This window comes from Microcebus murinus, chromosome 1 (assembly GCF_040939455.1).
Source record: "Microcebus murinus isolate Inina chromosome 1, M.murinus_Inina_mat1.0, whole genome shotgun sequence".
Taxonomy (NCBI): Eukaryota; Metazoa; Chordata; class Mammalia; order Primates; family Cheirogaleidae; genus Microcebus; species Microcebus murinus.
Window position 1 is genome coordinate 12,191,900 of NC_134104.1, and position 22,246 is coordinate 12,214,145.

Sequence of the window (22,246 nt, forward strand, 5' to 3'; positions counted from 1 at the left end):
TCTCATTTTCGCCCTTTGGAGATCTGACTGTGGTTTCCAACCTGCACTGCTCACTGGAATCACTCAGGGAGCTTTAAAAAATACTGCTACTTAAGTCCCACCTCCTGAGATTTGACTTAACTGGTCAGAGGGGAGTCTGGGCACCCAGATGTTTAAATATTCCCGGTGACTCATGTGTAGCTACTAATGAGAACCAGGGTTTAGAGACAGTGATGGTAGCTCCACTATAAACCATTTCTCAAGGGCTCAGCTACGAGAGGATTTGTCTTTTGTCACTTCAGTGTCTTACAGTAACTGGTAGGTAGCACTGGTGGTAATTACTCTCCCTGCAAAATGGAAATCCACGCCTCCTAAGAGACCCCACATTTTGCCTCAGAGATCACCCACCTCATAGGGCTCCTTGGTGGCCCTGCATTTTTCTATCTGGTAGAGCTGGGTCTTGTAGCAGATGCTGTCCTGGATGTCAGATTTCTGCCAGAGGAGAAAAGAAAAAGTATGGCTTAACTCTCAGAAATAGAATTGTCCTTTAAGCAGTCATTAATGTTTAAACCAGTCCTTGGCTGAGGGAGTGCTGCAAATGGTTGGCAGGCCAGAAAACTGCAATGCAGAGTCTCATTCCAGGATGGCCAGCAAGCAGGGTACAGTGTGGAGAGAGCCCTGGGCCCACAGTCAAGCGACCTACTTCCATTACTTCTCATTTGCTAGCAAATGAGATGCTAGCAAAGGGCCAGGTGACCATGAGCAGGTCACTGCACCTTGCTGGGCTTTAGTTCTTTCATTTGTACAATAAAAACTACTCCAAGATGTGAAAGCAGAAACCAAATAGGGGAGCTAGGGAGAATAAATTGTTTTATCAACCCCCCGAACAGGATATCGATCTTGCTTGTTTGATTTATTTTAAAACAGCACACACACATATCCTACCAAAATGAAAGCCACAGCAATTCACAATATAGCTCGAAGAAGATAGACAATTGCATTTGAGATGATGTAGGTGTAATCCTGTCTGGAAACAGGTAAAATTAAATGACTGATTAATTTATCAATCAACAAATGGTTAATGAATGCCCTTACAGGCTTTCCAACTTAAAATACATCCTTCTTGGTTTTAAAAAGAGAAAACCAAGAGATAAGGAAAGAAATGGCAATTAAGGTATAGCGTTTTACTTTTTAGTTCACTAGATTGGGCTTCAGAATTATACACAGGGTATTAGTAATTGGTTGATAAAATTAATAACTGGGACAGTGAATATAGTACAATTAAGTTAACAATGTGTGGAAATTACTGAGCAGACTAGCTACAGTTGCCTACTGGGATTAATTCACTCTAGTTAAAAACAGCCACTTTGTCTAGAGTATGGATTCTCAGGCCAGCATTGAGTTTTATTGTGTCTGTTTCACATTTAACCCTAAATCATAAGACATACCTGGTCTAAAAATACATACTCTAAGCAAGTGGCTGTTTTTATCATACGTAAGACCCTAATCATATACATAGAAAACTCTAAAGATACCACCCCCCCAAAAAAAAGCCTGTTCAAACTAATAAACAAATTCAGTAAAGTTGCAGGATACAAAATCAACATGCAAAAATCAGTAGTGTTTCCATACACTAATGGTAAACTATTCAAAAATGAAATCAAGAAAACAATCCCATTTATAATATCTACCAAAAAAATGCCTAGAAACAAATTTAACCAAGGAAGTGACAGACTTGTACACTGAGAACTAGAAAACATTCATAAAAAAAAGAAGAAGAAGACAAATAAATGGCATGCATTGGAAAAATTAATATTGTTAAAATGTCCACACTACCCAAAGTAATCTACAGATTCAATGCAATCCCTATAAAAATTCCAATGACATTTTCCATTGACAGAGAAAAAACAATCCTAAAATTCATAGGGAACTACAAAAGACCCCAAATAGCCAAAGCAATCTTGAGCCATCAAGAGGCATCACACTACCTGACTTAAAAATATACTACAAACCTATAATAACCAGAACAGCACGGTACTGGCATAAAAACATACAGACTAATAGGACAAAATAGAGAGCCTGGAAGTAAATCCATCCATTTGTGGTCAATAGATTTTTGACAAAGTCTCCCAGACCACACAATGGGGAAAGAACAGTCTATAAACAGTGTTGGGAAAACTGGATATCCACATGCTAAAAAACAAAATTACACTTATATTTCATATTACATACAAAAATCAACTCAAAATGGATTAAAGACTTAAATGTAAATCCTGAAACTGAAAAACTACTAGAAGACAACATGGGAGACAGCTCCATGCCAGTGGTCTGAACAATGATTTATTGATATGATCCCCAAAGCACAGGCAACAAAAACAAAAATAGACAAATGAATTCCATTAAATTAAAAGCTTCTGCATAGCAAAGAAAATAATCAACAGAGTGAAGAGACAACCTATGGAACAGCAGAAAATAAGAGCAAAAAATATATCTGATAAGGGGTTAATATCCAGAATATTAAAAGAATTCAAACAACTCAATAGCAAAATTCCATATAACCCAATTTAAAATGGACAAAGGACCTGAAGACATTTCTCAAAAGATATACAAATGGCCAAAAGGTACATAAAAAGGTACTCAATATCATGAATCATCAGGTAGATGTAAATTAAAATCACAATGAGACATCAGTTAGATAGCAGGAGTAAGTTCAGGCAATCTATTGTACAACATGGTGACTATAGTTTATACCAATGTATTATATTCCTGAAAATCACTAAGAGTAGATCTTACTTGTCCTCATGACAAAAAAAATGATAATAAGTACATGTGGTTTTTATATATGTTGTTTAGTCATTCCACAATGTGCATATATTTCAAAACATGTCTATGATAACATATATTAATATAATTTTTTGTTAATTAAAAATTAATTTTTTAAAAAATAACCTTTTTCCAGTTAGAACAATATCAGCTAAAGTTTCTGGAGAAACTCAGTTCCCCCAGTAGACAAAGTCACCCTAAGCTTTGCAACACTGACAACCCAGATGCTGGACAAAGTAGACAAGCAGGCCGGGCGCGGTGGCTCACGCCTGTAATCCTAGCTCTCTGGGAGGTCGAGGCGGGCGGATTGCTCGAGGTCAGGAGTTCGAAACCAGCCTGAGCAAGAGCGAGACCCCGTCTCTACTATAAATAGAAAGAAATTAATTGGCCAACTAATATATATACAAAAAATTAGCCGGGCATGGTGGCGCATGCCTGTAGTCCCAGCCACTTGGGAGGCTGAGGCAGGAGGATTGCTTGAGCCCAGGAGTTTGAGGTTGCTGTGAGCTAGGCTGATGCCATGGCACTCACTCTAGCCTGGGCAACAAAGTGAGACTCTGTCTCAAAAAAACAAAAAAAAAAAAAAAAAAAAAAAAGTGGAGAAGCAGAAAGGCGGCAGATGGCAAGACACCTGGACAGAACGAAAACACAGCCCAGGAGCTCTGACAAAATACCTCTCTGGCTTAAGATGAGCTATGTGATTGTTTAAGAAGAGAGTGAATGACCTAAGTTTGTCTCTGCACATGGGGAAGCAGCCATAGGAAACTTTTTAAAAAACTAAGACCATCTTAACTCGGTCAACACCCAAAGAACTAGTTCTGCCAAAAGAAGAATGTTTGAACCCGCTAACTTGCTTAAGAAAGTAGCAATGTCATTCTTTAACCCATGAAATCATGAATTTTATAACGTAGTTTCATGAAAACATATTTTAGTAATGAATTTTTGAACAGCATTCATCATTTGAAAAAGAAAATCACTGCCTTAACCATCTTTTCCTTTTACTTGAGAACCATTTAAATTTTTAACTTCCACTCTCTATAGCATAGTATGGTCTCCAAATGGCATGACCTTGAGCCCTTGAAAAAGTTGTACACAGGCACCTACAACACATGCATATTTATTTATAAGTTATAAGCATGCACCTTTGTACTAATACGCCATGTAAATAAAGAAATATGTAATAAAATGGTAATTAAAAAGGTTAAGAAAGAAATTCAGGACATATTGTCTTCTTATAAAAAAGAAAAGAGATAGCACTACAAGTCCAATATGTCTTCCAAGTTCCTTATGATGAGAGAACAAAGAACCGCTGTGTGATACAAGAGATTTTTGCAGTCTCTCCTTATCACATAATAAAATAATGTAAATAATATACTGTGCATTGAAAGTCCTGTCCTCCTAGATTTGACAGCTCTCCCACAGTGGCTTTCCCACAAGCAATGCAGCCACAGTGGCACCAACTCTGAAATCAAGCCTCAAACTACGACTGTGTCCCCATCAGAAGTGCCACCCCATCGTTGCTTACACAGAGCACTTTCTTTTTCCCCACAAAACACTGTTTATATTTTTAAAAGCCTTTTACTGTTGACAATCTTTCTTCTTTTATACATCTTTCCTTTGGTGGTTTCCCCAAAAAGAAAAAAAAAAAAGTAGTTCCATAATTAATTTCTTGCGGAAGCAAAATCTAGCACATAGCCTAAGCTGAATCAGCTTGGAAACATCTGGACTTTCATCCAGATGTTTAACAAACCTCCCATCGGGTTCTTTATAGGTTCAGCAATGTTCTCTACGTGTCTCCCAAATCTATGTCTTCTGGGCAGGACTTTGGTTCTTTTTGCCACAGCAGGGAGAAGATCATTGCCCAAATGCAGGTGGACTTTCATCTTTTGCTCTAATACAGAAAACTCAGAAAAGGTTTTTAAGCCTATTGTTTGGTGGACTTTTGTGACATACTGGGCTATCCCATGACTTTAAATAGCACTGAAAAAACTCTAGAAGTTTGTCCTCATGTTCTGGATTCTAAATGTCTTCCTAAAGGAGACAACCCCACACCAGCCCATGACAAGATGCAATATACACAGGGTGAGGTTGTCCTTCATGAAAGTGGAACCCGAATCAGTTGCAGACGGGCTCCCTCACAACTCTAGACTTTTTTGGCTGACTCCCTGTTAGATCTCATCAGCACCCACCACTCTGAGTAGAAGCAGGAGCTGTACCTACATATATTGTCTTGGATCCAGTTTTCTTTGCGGAATTCTTTTTAAGCCATCACCCATTCGGAGAGAGATGATTTATTTGTAACTAGATACCAAAGCATGTACATTCCCTTACCCAAAAATGATACAGGGAACCAAGGGGTCAGGGTACCACTATCCACCCCATGCTGCGGGACTGCTACTGCAACTCGTATGTGACATGGGACACTAGAACTTTCTGACACCCAGACTGAGTGAAGGCGTCAGGGCCAAGTTAGTGAAGCTCAACTTCATTTCTATTTTCTGGAGAAGTGAAAGTAAATAGCGGCGGCTTCCTCCTACACCATACTTTGGAGACCAATGCCAGAAGACACTGCTCTCCAGCTTTTATGGCCAGGGGAGCCCCCCAAAACCTCTAATATGGGGAATTCAAGGAGCAAAGGCAAAAAAAAAAAAAAAAAAAAAAAAAGGCAACAGAGAAGCTGAAGGAAAAAGAGGCTTGAACCTCCTCACAATTCTGCCCAGGGCTTAGCCGTGTGGGAGAATATCTGAGAAACACCCCAGACAAAAAGTGCTACCTGAGAAGCAGGCTTGGCTTCTACGTTACTCCCCGTTCAGGAAACTCAGCCTCACATTCGGTAAAATTAGCAGCTTGGATCGAGTGTCAGCCGCTGGGAAACACTTCGGGTAGAAGAGCTCTTTCTTCCACAGAGAGCAGAGGAAACCGCCCGTCGGGGCCCCACTCACCCCTGACAAATAGCGCTCGAGTTTCTTGTTGAGGAGGAAGTAGATGGCGAGGATGTGGCAGGCGCGGTTGGAGAGCACAGTGTTGATCACGTCGCTGTTCTTGTAGCCCAGCTTCTCAGTCATGTGCAGCACCACGCTGGGGCTCAGGTCCTCCAGGGAAATCCTGCCAGGCGGGGACAGAGACCCGGTCACCTTGCCGCTGGCAGCACGGAGTCGGCCCACACAGGCCCCCTGCGCACAATCAGGTGCATTCATTCACCCACTCATTCATCCATTCATTCACTTTTTATTAGGAAAAATGCCATGTACTCAGAAGAATGCAGGGAACAGCATAATTACCTATGCATGCCATCACCTGCATGTACCAATGAACACTTTGCCATACTTGCTTCATATATATATATATATATATATATATACACATTTTTTTTTTGCTAAGGTATTTTAAATTACAGACATCATGACATTTCACCCCTTGATACTTCTTCCAAGTGTGCATCTTCAAACCAGGAGACATTTCCGGCAGAACCACAAGACCATCAACACACCCAATAAAATTTCAATAATCCCTTCATGTCATCTCATATCCAGATTATATTCAAATTCCCCACTTGTCCCTTAAATTTCTTTCCGATTATACATTCTTTCCTTACAATGTATTTATTGCCATGAATAGAGGCCATGCTTAATCTGGGTTTGGGGTTGAGAAAGGCAGGTATTCGGGAGGCAGCCAGACCATGTTTAGAGGAAGAGGGAGGAGAGTTCCCCGAGTTCTCACGTGGGCAGCCTGGGGCCCATCTGTAATGTGGGGGTGCTCTCAGAGGAAGGCAGGTTAAAGCTATTTTATAATGGCCGGGTGCGGTGGCTCACGCCTGTAATCCTAGCACTCTGGGAGGCTGAGGTGGGCAGATTGCTCGAGGTCAGGAGTTCGAAACCAGCCTGAGCAAGAGTGAGACCCTGTCTCTACTATAAATAGAAAGAAATTACTTGGCCAACTAATATATATAGAAAAAAATTAGCCGGGCATGGTGGCGCATGCCTGTAGTCCCAGCTACTCGGGAGGCTGAGACAGGAAGATGGCCTGAGTCCAGGAGTTTGAGGTTGCTGTGAGCTAGGCTGACGCCACGGCACTCACTCTAGCCTGGGCAATATAGTGAGACTCTGTCTCAAAAAAAAAAAAAAGCTACTTTATAGGGACATTGCAAAGCTAAAGTCTTTGGGATAAAATGCCTAAGAAATACCAGGCACTCATTTATTCACGCCTTCCTTCATTCACCTGCCAAATCCCTGGAGCTTACATTCCAGTGGAGAAGAGAGAATATAAACCCACTTCATCCTCCCGACAGTCCTATGAGTAGGAGCTGTCATTCTCCCCACTTTGCAGAGGAAGAAACTGAAGCTTGCAGCAATCCAGTGACTTGCCCGGGGTCCTGCAGGCAGGAAGCGGCAGCCGCAGAGTTAACCCCCAACCAGCCTGGCCAGAGCCCAGGTGCTAACCCTGCACATTCGCTGCCTCTTCCATAAACAGACACAGGCAACGGATGCAGAGAACAAGAAGTCAAGCCGGGAGTTATTAGGAGCGTGAGTGTTGGTAGAGTGGAGGTGCCAAAAGAACATTCTAACCCCCTTAAGAGAGGTGCAAATAGGACGCTCTGAGCAGAAAGCAACCTCATCTGACTGGACGGCTTGTAGCTTCTGCCAAAGGGTCTGCAAGTATTTCTGATAGAACCTCAGAACCAGAAAGCCAGAGAAACCCCGCAGTGTAACCCCATCACTGCGAAGAAAAGGAGACCGAATTGCCCAGTTTGCACCGCCAGTTGTTAGGGGCGCAGGGAGCAGACTAGGTCTCCTGACCACCGTCCTCCAGTGGTTGGTGGAACCTACACCAGCTCTCCCTCCCTAGAATTAACTAAAAACTGCCCAAGGAAAAAAAAAACATGCCGGAAAAACAATGAAACCAGCCTTCCTCGCTCCTTTGTGCCACAAGATTACAAATTCTAGGTGACGAGTGGGAGGGAGATTAGAATGGCTAGTGGTAAAAAACATTAATAACATGTTTGTTTAAAAAAATACACTACTTGAGGTTTGCCAGAACACTTAACACAGAGGGTGCAGTTGTTTGAAAATACCTGGGAACTCCAGTGTGGGTGTGGCCCTGCCCTGGCCAATAAGATCATGCTGGTGGCCCCTGCTCCTAGCAAGGCCACCATCCCCCACCCGCCCGCAGGTGCCATGGAAGGGGTGCGGTGCCCCCAAGGCAGAGGTGAGATGAGGCAGGTGTGCAGGGTTACACAGGCCACCTCTGGCCTTTATATCTGTTGTCTTCAAAGACAGGAGCCCTGGCCAGGTGCAGTGGCTCATGCCTGTAATCCTAGCACTTTGGGAGGCCAAGGCGGGAAGATTGCTTGAGGCCAGGAGTTCAATACTAGCCTGAGCAAGAGAGTCCCAGCTACTCGGGAGGCTGAGGCAGGAGGATCGCTTGAGCCCAGGAGTTTGAAAGGTTGCTGTGAGCTATGATGATGCCACTGCACTCCAGCCTCAGCGATAGAGAGACACTCTGTCTCAAAACAAAACCAAAAAAAAAACCCCATAAACAACAACAAGAAAAACCCGGGAGTTCTGCCAAAATATAGACTCCCTGACTCTTGACTAAGAATAATATTTTAAACCTTTTCCAATAAGCAATGTATATATTTGGTGCTCTCCAACATCAGCTATTGAATTTGTATTACTGTGGCATGTTTGGGTGACACAGAGAATGGTAAGGTGTTCTAGAACACTAGATATAATTTGAATGAAGCAAATTCCAAAGAAATCCTTTTTTAAACCACAGATCCAATGTGGTCTATCTCTGTCCTGTATTACCTATGACCGCCTTCCCTCCCACCATCCCCAGAGCAGAGAGGGGCAGAGAGGGGCAAAGAGACTGTCCAGGCCCCTGGCTGGGGGACAGGAAGAGGCAGCAAGGTTGGTGCTGTAAAAATGTCTGCACCCAGATCAGAGAGGGCAGGCAGACGCCCAGCAAACATCTGCTGCCTGACTGATATGAACACTTATTATAAAAAATTTACTTTTAAAGACATTTTGCCTCTTGCCTACTACTGGCGATCAACTTGGAGGCCCAAATGACTTCACGGAAGAAGGCCTTACACATGAGTGGCAGAAAACACGAAAACTTTATTTTCTTTACTCTCCCGAAAGGAAAACATTGCCAACATTTAAAATAATTAAATCTGGGGCTATAAAGCGTACTTTTTAAAGCAGATATTCTCTTCTCTAGTCCCATGTTTGTATTCCCTTTATCTATGTGCTGGTAAAACCAGAAAAATAATTATTAAAAAAATACATTTTTTTGCCTTAAAGATAAACATTTTTCAAAATAAAACTGTAAATAGCATGTACCTCCCCCAACAGTTTAGAATTATGGTTTCATTACTTAAAAACTGAACACTAATTTGCCTCTAGTATAAAATGAGTAATGGGCTTACATAAAGAGAAGACAAGGAGCTGTTGTTTTCTTTAATATACAAGATCTAAACCATTTTTTTTACAATCCACCTAACTAGTTGCATGTGCAGCTCTTATGCTTCTTACCAAGTCCAAATGCAAAAACCAATCTGGCAACACCAGTAAAGGGACTTAAATTTCAGTTTTAATCTACCAAAGCCTGTCTACAACTTGTGAAAAAGCTACCAAATGAGCCACTGCGTCCTAACTCTGTGTGAATGAAGGTATAGCCAAGAAGGATGGAAGCACCTGTCTAATACCAGCTCCACTTCCTTCAGCAGCTGCCACGCTGAGCGGGTGGACCCTGCTTATTTAGACAGTGATTACATTTGCCTAATGACTCATTAGGCTGCCACCAATGCCCCCTCCTTTAACAGAAATGGTACCTGCGTGCTGCTATCCACCTGAGCATCGGTAATGAGGTCTGCCTCACTTTGGGGTAATATTTCTGGTATCTGTTTCAGAAAGTGGCCCAAATCGAGCAGGTATTGGAAAACGGCAATCTATTTCCAGGTTCCCTTGGTAACCTAAGTAACCTAGACTTTGCTTAAATTACTTCCCATGAGCCAAACGCTAGAATTGTAGATGGCGTCCGAGAGAAACCACCTTCCGTATGGACACAGCGAGTGTGAATTTGGCCCATGAGTGGGGATGCAGACTCCCATGGTCCCCTAAGTTCCTCAGGAACTTCCAGCCCAATACAGACCCACTGTATTGCCCTTTCATAAGGCTCGGTGGGTGTTTCCAGACCTTTCTGGGCATTGAAAATATAACCTTGGAGGACATCCCTTTCCCTGTCCTTTCAGCCCTGTGTCTGTCCCCCTCGGTTAGAATTCTCTCGTCCAAGCTTGGCCAGATGTGTGGGCCACCTTGGCTCTGAAGGCAGAGGGAAGGTGTCAGATCCATGTGGTCTCCGTGTTTTCTCTGACGTAGCCAAAGTGACAGCCCTCGCTTCCCGTTCAGGTTAGTTAGCAATGTATCAGACGAGTGGGAGAAATGTGAGAATAGGTTTTCTCGTACTTCCTTTCACATCTGTAGTCAGTACCCCAACACACAGAAGCCCGGGCCACACAAGGTGCATGTCAGAGTTCCTAAGCTGGGGCTCCCGTCTGTGGGACCTGCTCGTGGAAACTGACACGGTGACCCTTCACAGCAAGCCCACAGGGGACCCAGCCTGACACTAAGGACTCCTGTGCGTTTTCTTCCCGTCTCCACTACTTTGCGGGGGGCGTGCTTAGGGCTGAAATAAACATCAAGAACAAAGTAGAAGAGGAAACTAAGGGTGGGTTGAAAGAGGAGGGGGAGATGCCATGGGATTGGCCTGATGTTGGCAGGTGAGGTCACAGGTGGATCACACACATTCACATACAGACACACAGACAAACATATCCACACACGCACATACCCATGCACGGAAATACACACAGACTCACACACTTGGGCCACAGCTCGTCTAAATGGTCCCCTTCACGTGAACTAGAAAGAGGTGCCTCTTGGGGAAGACGAGGACGGGCTCCCATGGGGTGCACTGCACAACCGCACAGGATGGCCCCAACTACGCCACCTCTGCACGCTGAGATGGGCGTGTCTGTGCTTAACAGCAGTGCAGAGGTGGGGGGACAGCCAAGGGAGGACACAGCTTTCCCTTGAATCTCCTATCCACAACTGTTCAGGGCTCATACCACAGGTCCCATCCTGCCCTCGGAGGAGTCCCTCTGTGTGCACGAAGTTACCTGTTGGGGTAAGTGACGTTACAGGGCACTTTGCCTGTGTAATTCTCATTAAGCCAGCGATTCGCCAGTGCTTGCTGAATATTTGGCCTCTTCACAGGGTCTGGTTCCAGGAGAGAGCGCAGGAAATTGATGGCTCCTGGAAGACATGCAGGAAAGAACACACCCATATTACAGGCTGAACGTGGACACCATTGACAACCACCACCTGAGGCGACCCCCGCCTCACCTGCCACTCCAAGCCACTGCTGGGGTGATCTATCTCTGAGTGTCTGGGTAGGACTTTGATCCAATGATTCGCAGAGCTTGGGCTCAACCCCACCTCCCCGCAGACAGGTGGGGTGCTTAAAATCCTATTTCCTTCTCTCTTTAAAAAAGAGATGCCGCATATCCAAGGAATTGAAGATGCCTGTCCAAGGGAGGCAACTGGTACGTGCTAAAGCGAGGACCAGTCTGGGTTTCCCCACGCCCTGTACTTCCCAGCACTACCTGTGCTCTTGCTGCTTAGAGGCGAGCGGAAGAGATGTTCTATTTACAGGTTGGAAGGAAGAAAGAAAGTCAACAAAGCACCTGCTCTCAAGGTAGGTTTCTGAGCACTCAGGAAGAAGCCAGAAAGGTAAAGGCGTTCTAAGTTAGACCCTCTAATTAGGAACCAAGGGACACTCAGTGTCTCGAGAGGCCCGTGAGGTCCTGCTTTCATTTGAAGCCATGCCCCGTGGCCGACCACTTCTTCCCCACACTCTGTGGACAGATGACACAGCACCCAGACTGGACGGAGCCCAGGCACCCCCCCCCCAGCCCAGCCAATCAGCAGTCGACACACCAGAGAGCCACCCGCTTTTGTTCAAGTGTCAAGTGTTAACTCTGCAAGACAGTGACTCATGTTTTAAAGTCCTAGTTCACATGCATCTATGGTAGTAAAACTCAGCGGAAATGAAGCAGATGAGAGCAGGAAGGAGGGGACGGGTAAATTCACACCTGACGGGTACAATGTACGCTACCTTGGTGATGGGCACACTTACATCTTTGACTCCAATGGCACAAAAGCAATTCATGTAACCAAAATTTTTGTACCCCTATAATACTCTGAAATAAAAAAAAAAAAATCCTACTTTGTGTACAAAGTTCCAGCAAGCACCACTCTCTGAACCCTGTCCACCTGCTAGGCCCTCCTTTTGTGCCGTCCCTGGAAAGGAAGAGGCTGCCTGGGCAGACTGGATGCCAGTAAAGTCTGTCCTTATCATCGCTGCAGTCACATCGGTCATGCTGAGCGTGGTATGTAAGGGAAGGATACGACAAACCGCTGACAAACTGTAAAATCTCTATAAAATTCCTTCTATCCCAGGCAAAAATTATTTTAAAAAATGCCCTGGGTTTCCTTTCATTCAACAAACATGCACAGAGTGCCTGCCATCCATCTAAGCACTAGAGGTAGGAAGCTAGTTTGTCTCTCAGCAGAATATATTTGTATCCTTTAAGATTACAAGAATGGAGACGACTACACAACACGTAAAAATATGTTCATAATGCACGTGAAGGGCACAGGCTACAAAATTGCTCAGCAAATATACAGAAAATCCATATATGCACAAGAGTATCAGCAATGACTTCAAAATGAAGACTGTCTGTCTGTCTTGCTTGAGTTGTGGGGCTGTGATATTTTCTTTATCTATATTCCTGACTTTATGGAACATGGTTATAATGTCTTTGCAATATAAAAATTTTCTTTTATGTAGCTTTGTACATGACTTCCAATATACCAAACAATAAATTCTAGAAATTTGTCTTAATTTGCTAAGTCCCCCAATTTTTCTATCCTCCTCTTCAAAGTTATTTATCTGTTTCCTAAGATAGTCTAGTTTTGCAAGGAAAAGTCATAAAAATTCTCACTTTTTCATAGGCTTTAAGTTGTCATTTTAATGCTGTTCTTAAAAGAAAGAGGGGTCTTCTGTCAACCCATTTTATGCAGGGCGAAAACAACGCCATCACAAAAGGGCCAGTTGTGATGCCTAAATCAACAACTCAAGAGAAACAACCTTCGCTGGGTCATGCTGCCAGGTGACTCCTCCAGGGTGGGCTCCCATATTGTACTGTTGAGGTCACCAGGAGGTCATTTCCTCTTAAGTCTGGTAAAAGTATGTATGTGGACGCCGTTACAGTCACAAGGTATATTCATACTGTAAGTTATATAGTTGGGTGTCCACCTATAAAACAACAGAACAATGTTCTATTGAACAATGTTCTTCCATGGTCTGAAAAGCAAACAGGTCTCCAAAAAAAAAAAAAAATAATAAGACGTTCCTCTTCTCAGAATCTCCATCTCCCTTCTCCAAATACCTCTACATTGCAAGAGTTACTTGGATCTTAACTAGGGGGCATCTACTGGTCAAGGAAAAAACAAGATACGTGCTCATGGAATGGAATCTGGAGGCTGTGGAGTGAATGGCGTTTTCTGAGACATCGCTGTCGCCCACCCTCAGGGCACCTGGACACCAACCCGGGCTGCTGCCGGACTTTTTCAGAGTATGACTAACCAGAAATGCTAAGGACAAACTGGGTGTGTGTTTTTGTTCTATTTTCATAACCGAGCACTCTGCATCATCACAAATTGCTGATGAGCACAAGCAATTTTAGTTCAGATCTCAACTGACGGATTTTATTTCTCTGGACATCGTGAACGTTGCACTGCTCTCCAAAAAGGACTTTAAGAACATCCTTAGAGCTCTTCTGAAGTTATGTGAAGGGTCTTGTATGTTCCTGTATCTCATGGGCAAAAGAGATTAAGATAGAAAAAGCCATAAAAGCCACGCCAGGCACGGCCATGTGTCAGTCTTCAATCTTCTGAGCTAACGCAATGCAGCTTCCCCATTCGAGCCTGGGGAGGTGGGGTGAACCACGTGGGTTTTGCTCCATCACCCTGCTCAACATCACACACGGCACAGGTTCCCCCAGTGCAAAAAACTCACTTTCTTTCCCGAGCCATCAGCCTCCCAAAGTCAGGACTGGCTTGTGTCAGCACCCGGAGGCTATGCCAAAGAAAGGGCCACAGGCGACAGACAAAGCCACCGGACTTTTCTCGTTGGGGTAGCCCGCTGGATGCAAGTACAGTCCCATCCCCGCCCTAAGCTCCCCCTTCATCACCTCCCAAGCTAAAGAATTACTTGACAGTCTGACAGTCACACCTTCTGGGACACCTTAATTAGCACTGGCTCAACCCTCAGGAAAGCTTACACTTCTCCTTCAGGACTCTGACTTCAGTGAATTTGAGGCACAAAAAACCCTCTTGATCTGAAGTGACTGCTTGGAATGTATTATCAACGCTATGGGTGAGGCGTGGCGATGGAAAGGTAAGCAGCTGTCTGCAAAATTTCTAAGTCACAAAAGGCACTCGCTGCTCTGCGACAGGCAAGTGCCAACAAGCAGAGAGAAGCTGTCTGGGGGAGAGACTCGGAAAGGCACCCAAAGCTTCGGTGTTCAAACTATTAACGTGACAGCGACGATGGCAGTTGTTTGGAAGCACACTCCACGGATTCACAAGGAAATAACACTGTTTTCAACTCCAATTTGGTAAAAATTCTTCCAACTGAATCAAAAAGAGGGGCCGTAGAATAAAACAGATGAGACCATTACAAACAGGAGTGACAGAATCATCCAATTAATAAGGATGTGTGTTAGCGAGACACTTAATAAAACTGGCATTGTTTTCAATTTGGATTGACGTTACTCGAAACATAAAGACATAGAGACAGCAGATAATACCTTTGAACCTTGGGGAGGGCCCATCTTACATTAAATAAAGCCAGAAAAGGGCGAGAAGCAGCAGCACAGCATAGTAGAAATATCCAGGTTTTCAGTCAAGCAGGAATTAATCTCTCTGAGACTCAGTGTCCTCCTTGGTAAATGGGGAATAACAGTCCTTACCTTGCAGAGTTATATAAAAATAAGATCACATGAAAAGCACATGATCGTTCAATAAAATGGCAGCTACTCTTATTACTGGTAAACTAGTACTAGTATTTGGGGATGTAAGCAGAGGGTATCATATGGTATCATCAGTAAAGGTGGGCCAGGCTCGTTGGAAGGGAGAGGAGACACACTTAGAGAGGTGCAAAGGGCTAGAAAGACAGGGGGCTGTCAGAAGGATAGTAGCTGATGCCCAAACCCAAAGTCATTCACTCTTTAAACAAGATGCCCCGGGCTACCTTGGCAGCTGGTGCAATGCCCTGGGCCCTACTGTACCAGGGCAGCTCCCAGCTCTGAGTCATCAAAAGAATGTACAGGCCACCTTTCCAGGTCACACGTGCACTTTAACACCAGTCAGCAACTTCGATTCCCTGAGCCTCGATCATGTCCAACCATTGCGCTTGATATCTGACACAAAGAATCAAAACCCTAGTTGTGGAGACATATTTGTATATCCCAGTAGGAAAAAAAAAAGTGGGTAGTAGGGGGAGAGTTGCTACCATATTCCTAAGTTGGCAAATCAGATACAGAAATGCAATTCATGCTTGACAAGTCAGGACAACAAAGTCCTGCAGGAATGTGAAGATCTTTAACAAGCACGCACAGAGCTTAAGGCAAAAGTAAAAACTGTCTGCTCAGAGCAGGAGCTATTATATTGTATGTGAGGTCGGACACCAACTCCAGTGATGCTGAAATTGCCTGGAACATTCTTAATATTTCTTCTATGGAATTACCTTTGGACTTTTTTAAAACATCTTCAGGAGTGCTACTTTTACTTCTTTAAGGGTAAATTTGATTTTCACAATCAAAAACCACTTAGAGCCCAGCCTGCAAAGACTGTATAATACTATTGAGAGTAAAAACAAGGGATGGTTCTGAAGTTATGAGACTCATTTTTTTTTTTTTTTTTTGAGACAGGGTCTTGTTCTTCACGCAGACTGGAGTGCAACGGTGAAATTGCAGCTCATCATAACCTCTGACTCCTGGGCTCGAGTGATCCTCCTGCCTCAGTCTCCTTAGTAGCTAGGACTACAGGCATATGCCACCATGCTGGCTATTTTTAAAAACTTTTCGTAGAGATGGGGTCTCCCTATGTTGCCCAAGCTGGTTTCGAACTCCTGGCCCTAGGCAATCTTCCCGCCTTGGCCTTCTAAATTGCTGAGATTACAGACGTAAGCCACTGCTCCTGGCATGAGACTGATTTTCTTGTGTTATTAACCTACCTGCCCTTGCCCGGCCCATCCTTTGATGAACTCAGGCTGAATTGCCTACTCCCCCTCCCACAGCCTGCGTGTGGCTCACACTGATGCTGTTCAACTAATATTTCTGGCTCTGCACTTTCAGTATACATGGTAGCGTTGCTCTGCCCCATCCCCTTCAGTTGGTGAAGCCATGTGCCATCTTTTAGAAGGCTATGAGCTATGAGTGGAAGTGACATGTTGGTGGGTGATTTAACTGCTGGTGAGAGACCTTCTCCTTCCCTTTCCCTCTCTCCCTCTGCATGAGCCAAGAATACTGGAAATGGTGGCTGCACCATCAGCCTGGGGCCCTAGGTTGAGCAGAACCCTTCAATGCTTGATCTAACTCTCAATGGATATGTATATAGCACGAGCAAGAGATAAGCCTTTGTTGTCTTAAGCCACTGAGTTGGGGGCTTATTATTACCGCAGCACAACCTGACCTATACTAACTGGTACAATGAGAAGGCAGCAGATCAGTGGTTCTCCAGCTCCTCAGGGTCTCACTGAAATTCAAAGTGAGCACTGTCTGCCCTTCCCAAGCTTGGGGGTACAAACATCTTCCTATGATCCTTTGTTATGGGTCCAACAGAAGAACTTCAGAATCACTCTGAGAGATGGCAATATTCGTGACTCTACACCCCTTAAAGAGACTCCTTTGAAAGACTGCATTTATTAGCAAATATCAGATCTTGTTATCATGATGAGATATAATTAGACCCCTACCAAATGACTAAAAAATAGTGATAGCATCAAATGTTGGCAAGGATGCAGAGATCACTAGCAAATTGCTGGTGGGAATGCAAAATCGTACAGACAGTCTCAAGAAGAAGCTGACAGTTTCTTACAAGACTAAATATGTGCTTACTATCACGCCTGGCAATTTCACTCTTAGGCATTAGTCCCAGAGAAATGAAACCACATTCATACGAAAAACTTATACGTGAATGTTCATAGCAGTTTTATTCATAATAGCCCCAAACTGGAAACAACCCAATGGTCCTTCAATGGGTGATGGTTAAACACACTGTGGTATATCCACACCGGGGAATACTTCTCACCAATAAAAAGAAACAAAGTCCTGACACATGCAACAACTTGTCTGGATCTCAAGGGAATTATTCTGAGTAAAAAAAGCTACTTATATATAATACTTATATAAAAAAACATTCTGAAATGACAAAATTATAGAGATGGGGGCAGGGTAGTTGATGGGGCGTAGGCAGAGGGGAGGAAGAGGAGTAGCAGAGGGATCCTTATGATGGGACTGCACTGTACCTTGGTGTGGTGGCTGTCACATGAATTACACATGTGATAAAACTGCACAGAACTGGCCGGGCGCGGTGGCTCACGCCTGTAATCCTAGCACTCTGGGAGGCTGAGGCGGGCGGATTGCTCGAGGTCAGGAGTTCAAAACCAGCCTGAGCAAGAGCGAGACACCGTCTCTACTATAAATAGAAAGAAATTAATTGGCCAACTAATATATATAGAAAAAATTAGCCGGGCATGGTGGCATATGCCTGTAGTCCCAGCTACTCGGGAGGCTGAGGCAGCAGGATTGCTTGAGCCCAGGAGTTTGAGGTTGCTGTGAGCTAGGCTGACGCCACGGCACTCACTCTAGCCAGGGCAACAAAGTGAGACTCTGTCTCAAAAAAAAAAAAAAAAAACTGCACAGAACTAAAAACACAAACACACACCTGAATGCACATAAAACTTGTGAAATCTTCCTCTTTGGGGGTGTACTTAAAAAAAGAAAAAAAAAAAAAAACTTGTGAAATCTGAATAAGGTCAATGGATTTTAGCAGTGCTAATCTCCTGGTGGTGATATTATACACAATATTCCCATTGGGGGAAACTGAGTGAAGGGTACACAGATCTCTCTGTGCTATTTCTTACAACTGCATGTGAATCTACAATTATGCCACAATACAAAGTTTTTAAAATAATCTTATGTGTCAAAAAGAAACTATCCCCGTATCCTGATTTATTTTATTTTATTTAGAGCACTTACACCACCAAATATCACATGTTTGTTTATCCATTAATTTTTTGCCTCTCCTGCTGATATACAAGCTTTATGAGAGTAGAGACCGTCTGGTTTGTTCTCTGTCCTCCTCACCCTAGAACACACCCGATTGGTACGCAGGTATATATCCATGGAACAAGCTAATAAAGATGAAATATGGAATGAGTGGATGAATGAATAAACGAGCACTCCTCGCGGTGCTCTGCAGCACTTACATTTCTGGAAGCACTAAAACCAAAATATAACAATCCGTTCGATATTTTGCACATTTCCTAACTCCCAGAGTTATGGCTCTCAGTGCAGAAATATTTCTTCTATCATGACGGAACTGTAACTTATCCTCTCAAGAACATAATGCCTCCTTTGCTTTCAGCCTCCAGAGACTCTACCCTCCCGAAAGGTGAAAGTATGGGCCGAATTAGATAATTACACACAAGAATGCATTTCAGCTTGGATCCCATTTCGCAAGGATAAACTCAAGCTCAGCTTCACACATGCTTTATAAATTCGAGAGAAAACTACATAAAAGCGGTGAAACAAAATGCTATATTTTAACCATGTATCATAAGTTGAAGTTAAATAATTATTATTTTTTTTTTTAGGTCAAAAGACTCATCTCAGTAAAGCTGAGTTTATTCTAAGAGTCAATTAAATGAGCATCAAAGCCACAATGAGGCCAGAAACTTGAACTGTGAACCAAACAGAAGAACAAATTGTACTAATTTACTGGATTTGAAAGCAAACCTCAATACAAAGTGTTTACTGAAATGCGAACCAGGTAAAGTTTGAGAATACTTTTCAAACACACCTGAGGATTCAGTCCAACGCAGTAACTGAAGCTATGTGTATCTAAACGCTTCTGAACAGGCTCAAAAACTCAACTAACAAAACAAATCACAGACCCAAGCTGAGTGAAATCAGTATTTCTTTACAGTGAGTTGACTAAAGAAGACACAATAGAGAAGTGATTACAAACCCTCTTTTCCAAGTCAACATTCTATGGTGAGTTTTAAGACAGTCAAGCCCACCATTATTTTTCAAATGGAGACTATCAGATCCTTTTGATCTGTTGTGTGTTTTGTGCAGAAGGAGGAAGAAGGAAGTTAGGGGTTTGAAATCAGGACAGGACAGGAAAGGGTACAGGTGAGAGGCAGGGAGAGGCTGCTGAGAGAGTGGAAACCCAACCACCTCCTGAGCTTTAGTTTTAACACTAGGAAGAAACTCAGTCTTGGAGTAGTCATAACACCATTGCTGGAAAACAAGCACTGCTTCACAAATGGACCCACACCCGGCAGAATAAAAGTCCCGAGCCCTAATCCGGAGCGGCAGGTGCATTACCTGTGGAGAGCTGGGTGGGGAGGGGGTTCATTTCCTTGTCCACCATCTTCTGGTACAAAGCGCGAAGGCTGAACGGCTCCACCGTGAAGGGCAGCGTCCCGGTCAGCATAGCGTACATGTTCACGCCTCTGGGAAGAGAGACAGCCACGAGTGAGACCAGAATCGAGCCCCGAGGAGGGCAAGACAAAGGCAGGGGACCACGGAGATAAACAGGAGTTTACAGAACGTCAAAAGCCACCTCCTAGGCCGGGTATGGTGGCTCATGCTTGTAAGCCTAGCACTCTGGGAGGCCGAGGCGGGAGGATCACTCAAGGTCAGGAGTTCGAAACCAGCCTGAGCAAGAGCGAGACCCTGTCTCTACTAAAAATAGAAATAAATTAATTGGCCAACTAAAAATATATAGAAAAAAATTAGCCGGGAATGGTGGCGCATGCCTGTAGTCCCAGCTACTCGGGAGGCTGAGGCAGAAGGATCGCTTGAGCCCAGGAGTTTGAGGTTGCTGTGAGCTAGGCTGACGCCACGGCACTCTAGCCCTGGGAACAGAGTGAGACTCTGTCTCCAAAAAGGGAAAAAAAAATGCAAAACACAGAGAAAGCCCTGCCTGGGAGCACCAGTCACAGCCTAGCTACCGAGCAGGGACACCACTTCCTACCCTCTGAAACGAAGCTTCATACCAAACCCCAGTGTTTTGCTCTACTCTCAAATTTTGCTTGTAACTACAGAAATTCCTGTGGAGGTCTCCTTTCTCCCTTTATTTTTTAATTTTATTGTTTACTGTGAGGCTCTGCCACCAGCCCTGACCCCCGTATCTCAGATGTGGTTGAAATGCCTTCTGAGTGGGCTTAACTGCTTATATCAAAGCCGATCTAGAGAACAGCAACATCTTCTCAGAGGATTTTTATTTTCCTGATGTGCAAACCTAATATCATTTTGATGAGATTTCCTGATGGGGATGAAATGCCTGCCTACCAAGAAGTCTCCAGTGTTCAAAAGCGCCCAGGGGAACATGCTTTCAAAACAGGCAATGAGATTTCCAGTCAAAACAAATCCAATGGGACTGAAATTAAGACGCTTGAGGCCCAATTCCGAGGAGACACCTCTGAATTATGGCATTCCAGACCATGACAGGTACCAGGGCCAGGGCTAGAGATCGCTCTCAAATTTCAGACATACACTAAGACCCGGTTCACTCTCTGAACTCACAGTCGAGTGAAGGAGACAGATACATAAACATTCATTCCGCAAATACTTGCTGGACGGCTCTGCTCTCTGCCCCAGGCAGGGTTGTAGGTGCCAGGTACCGGGGAGCCCGGGAGGGACCTGTCCTCCTGGCTGTAGAGCAAGCAAGGAGATGGGCTGTCGACACGTAAACAAATAATGAGCACGATCCTTTCGAGTGGTGTGAGCGCACAGGGAGGAAGAAAATGCTGAGTTGCGTGGCTTCTGACCACAAGAGGGTTTGATTAAGGGAGAGAGAGGATTTATACATTACAAAAAGGGAGCTCTCTCAGGTGGTGAGTCTGTGTGTGTGAGTGCATGTGTCTTTGGCTGGCGGGCCGGCTACAGGGACAGAAAAGCGACGGAAATGGGAATGAACGGGGCACGCGCACAGCTGTCTCGAGCAGCCTTTCCCTGCGTGCACAGCGGAACACACCCCCAGCGGAGGAAGAGATGTTAGGCGAATAACAGCTCAACGGCCAGATAATTCGGGGAGCGGTCATTTTGTACAAGTGGATTAAAGAGGTTCAGAATGCAAAGCAGCAAACTACGGCAGTAAACCCAGCAGGCTGCTGTTGAAGTCGGGATGGGAGTGGTGGCACGCAACAGAGAGGCGAAGACAAAATGGGGACCTTTGTGGGGGGCACATGCACATGCCCGATGGCAAACTTGGGAAGCTGGACCAGCGGTGGTAACAGTGGCAGGACCGAGGAAGCAGGGAGGAGCGACAGCTGGGTGTGGAGGGAAATAGTATTAGGGCTGTGCAATGCTGCACTTGGGGTATGTTTGGCGTAAAACCAAACATCCTTGCTTTGGAGACTTCCTGGAGGCTGATAAGAGAGAAAGCTAAAATGGCCCCCAAATTACAGAATTTCTGCATACATAGAGGCCTTGGACGCATGGGTTTTATGGACGGACACCCTCTGGCACATCCCACGGAGCTGTTTTGGGGGAACGCTGAACAGCCTCCAAGACAGGCTGTTCCAACACTCCTGAGCCAAACTCTGGGGGTGCTGTTGCAAGCCCCCCAGGTGCTTTTGATGTACACTCAAGTTTGAAAGCCACTGGAAAAGTGAAAAGAGTGTGTGTGTGTGTGTGTATACACATATATATATATATGCGCTGAGTCAGCACAAAACGGGCCTGCTAAGCTCAAAGGACGTGCTCCCAGCAGTGAGAAGTAACTCACACTGCGCGCAGCAATTCGCTCCCCACAAAACATCAGCCGCTGCATTAAATTAACGTTGCTAATTTGAATATTTTGGGGTTCTTTTAGCCTCAGTTATATTTAACTTGTAAATGAGTTTTGGTTGTTTAGTTGGCCATAAATAAAGTGAGTTTAATTTAGGGCTCGTGCGCCTGTAAGTAACATTTAAATAAAAATACCTTCAGTCAGCACCCAGAGTTATCAAGAATGTTCTTCCTTTAAAAGGACAATGTACAATCCTCAAGACTGCAGAATACTGCCCTGTGATGACCTTT

At 44.3% G+C, this 22,246-nt stretch overlaps 1 protein-coding gene across 1 annotated transcript in view; it reads right to left on the reverse strand.

Annotated features, from left to right (window-relative positions):
- Positions 1–22,246, reverse strand: part of HUNK (hormonally up-regulated Neu-associated kinase) — a 107,177-nt gene that overhangs the window by 16,105 nt on the left and 68,826 nt on the right. The window contains exons 5-8 of the mRNA XM_076000491.1: positions 19,547–19,674; positions 10,985–11,120; positions 5,745–5,907; positions 388–471 (exon numbers count right to left, since the gene is read on the reverse strand). Coding sequence (XP_075856606.1) covers positions 388–471; positions 5,745–5,907; positions 10,985–11,120; positions 19,547–19,674 — 511 coding nt within the window. The remainder of the gene's footprint in view (positions 1–387; positions 472–5,744; positions 5,908–10,984; positions 11,121–19,546; positions 19,675–22,246) is intronic.